Source organism: Triticum dicoccoides, chromosome 3A (assembly GCF_002162155.2).
Source record: "Triticum dicoccoides isolate Atlit2015 ecotype Zavitan chromosome 3A, WEW_v2.0, whole genome shotgun sequence".
In the NCBI taxonomy this organism is placed as follows: Eukaryota; Viridiplantae; Streptophyta; class Magnoliopsida; order Poales; family Poaceae; genus Triticum; species Triticum dicoccoides.
This window is the reverse complement of record NC_041384.1, coordinates 62,180,280-62,181,729: the sequence shown is the minus strand read 5'-3', so window position 1 is coordinate 62,181,729 and position 1,450 is coordinate 62,180,280. Positions and strand designations below refer to the sequence as shown.

Genomic DNA, 1,450 nt, shown 5'->3' with positions numbered 1-1,450 from the left:
ATATTAGTCACGGTGAGTGGAAAGCACACTCTGATGGATGACGCACACACGCGACGGGAATCGGGGGGAAGGGAGGGAGAGATCTTCTGTAAAAAAATGTATATTAGTCACGGTGAGTGTGGATATTATGTGGACGGCATATAGTAGAGAAACCATATTTTTCCAGTGTTCCGGCTGTATTTAGTCTTTCAGCATGAAGCCCTAAGATCAAATTTCTGTCGCGTTGCTTGCTATGAGATACTGAGATCTGTGTTCAATGTAGAGCTTCCATAGTTCACCTTCTGATGGACCTATAAAATGGAGCATGTTGTTCTGGTCTGATTCATCTACCTGTATTATGTGTATCTTTTTGTTCGTAATAATTTGTGATGTGTGCAACCTGTGAGGAGTGCCATTCTCGGGTTATTTCTCTGTTACTTTCTCAGAATGCCTTATGTGGTTGCATTACATTGTTCTGCAATAAAGGGCAATTTAATAATAAAATATTCCTCAATCCTTAGGTCATGCAGAGTAATTGTTTATTTGTTCCTTGTACATTGCAGGGAGATCTGAGAGGCCTGCAATGGTGCTGCCACCTAAGTCTTCACCAGCTCAAACCACAGCATCACCAGGTGCCCCGCCATACGACCACCAGTGATAGCTTTGTTTCATTCACCAGGAGGACCTTATGTCCAGCCACAATCTATCATACCTGGTGATCTTTGCGGAGCAACATCACCAGTTTATATTCCAGCATCTCCGCTACAGGGTGTAGGAGCACATTCACCTCCTGCCGCTTCTCACCTCCGGCAGCACATGGCCAAGTGGTGACATGGAGAACTTTGCATCGACAAGTCTAGGCAGGTTCCAGTTGATCTCCATGAAAAAAATGTTCGCGTTTTTGTAAGCATGCTGATGGATGTCGAGGAACCTATCATAGTGTTTTTTCCATTTCCTTTTATTTTCTTCTTATAGAAAAAGAGCTTTAAAACTGCTTTACACAGTTAAAGTTGCATAGTCCCTCAAAAAAGAAAGTTGAAGTTACATATGATTACTCCAAAGTTGAAGTTACATATGATTACTCCAAAGTTGAAGTTCTCAACATGATAATTATGGAATTGAATGCTGATAAACAATGTAAGTAAATGAAGAGTACATATATGGAATTTGATGGGCTTAAGAGTCTTTTCATATTAGAGCTATAGTGTCTGTAGCATAAAGCTTTGTAGGCATTTATGGTTTTCATCTTACTGCGTAACTGTTATACTACTACAAGCCAACGGGTAGAAGAAGTTGCCCTACATGTTGAGTTCATGTGTAGTAAAAACTATCCATATTTAAAGAGCTTGCTTTGCTGGCCATGTTGCTTTATTTGTTTGGTTGAACTCAAGTCATCTCTTGAGATAAAGTGGTACATACACAGAATGTTGAGTTAATTGTTGCATTATAGTTCCACGTGCCACATGTGATT

The 1,450-nt window shown here is 40.2% G+C and overlaps 1 protein-coding gene across 1 annotated transcript in view; it reads left to right on the top strand.

The window, feature by feature from the left end:
• Positions 1-1,450, top strand: part of LOC119267141 (chromodomain-helicase-DNA-binding protein Mi-2 homolog) — a 12,311-nt gene that overhangs the window by 8,108 nt on the left and 2,753 nt on the right. Inside the window, exon 12 of the mRNA XM_037548470.1 lies at positions 543-611. Coding sequence (XP_037404367.1) covers positions 543-611 — 69 coding nt within the window. The remainder of the gene's footprint in view (positions 1-542; positions 612-1,450) is intronic.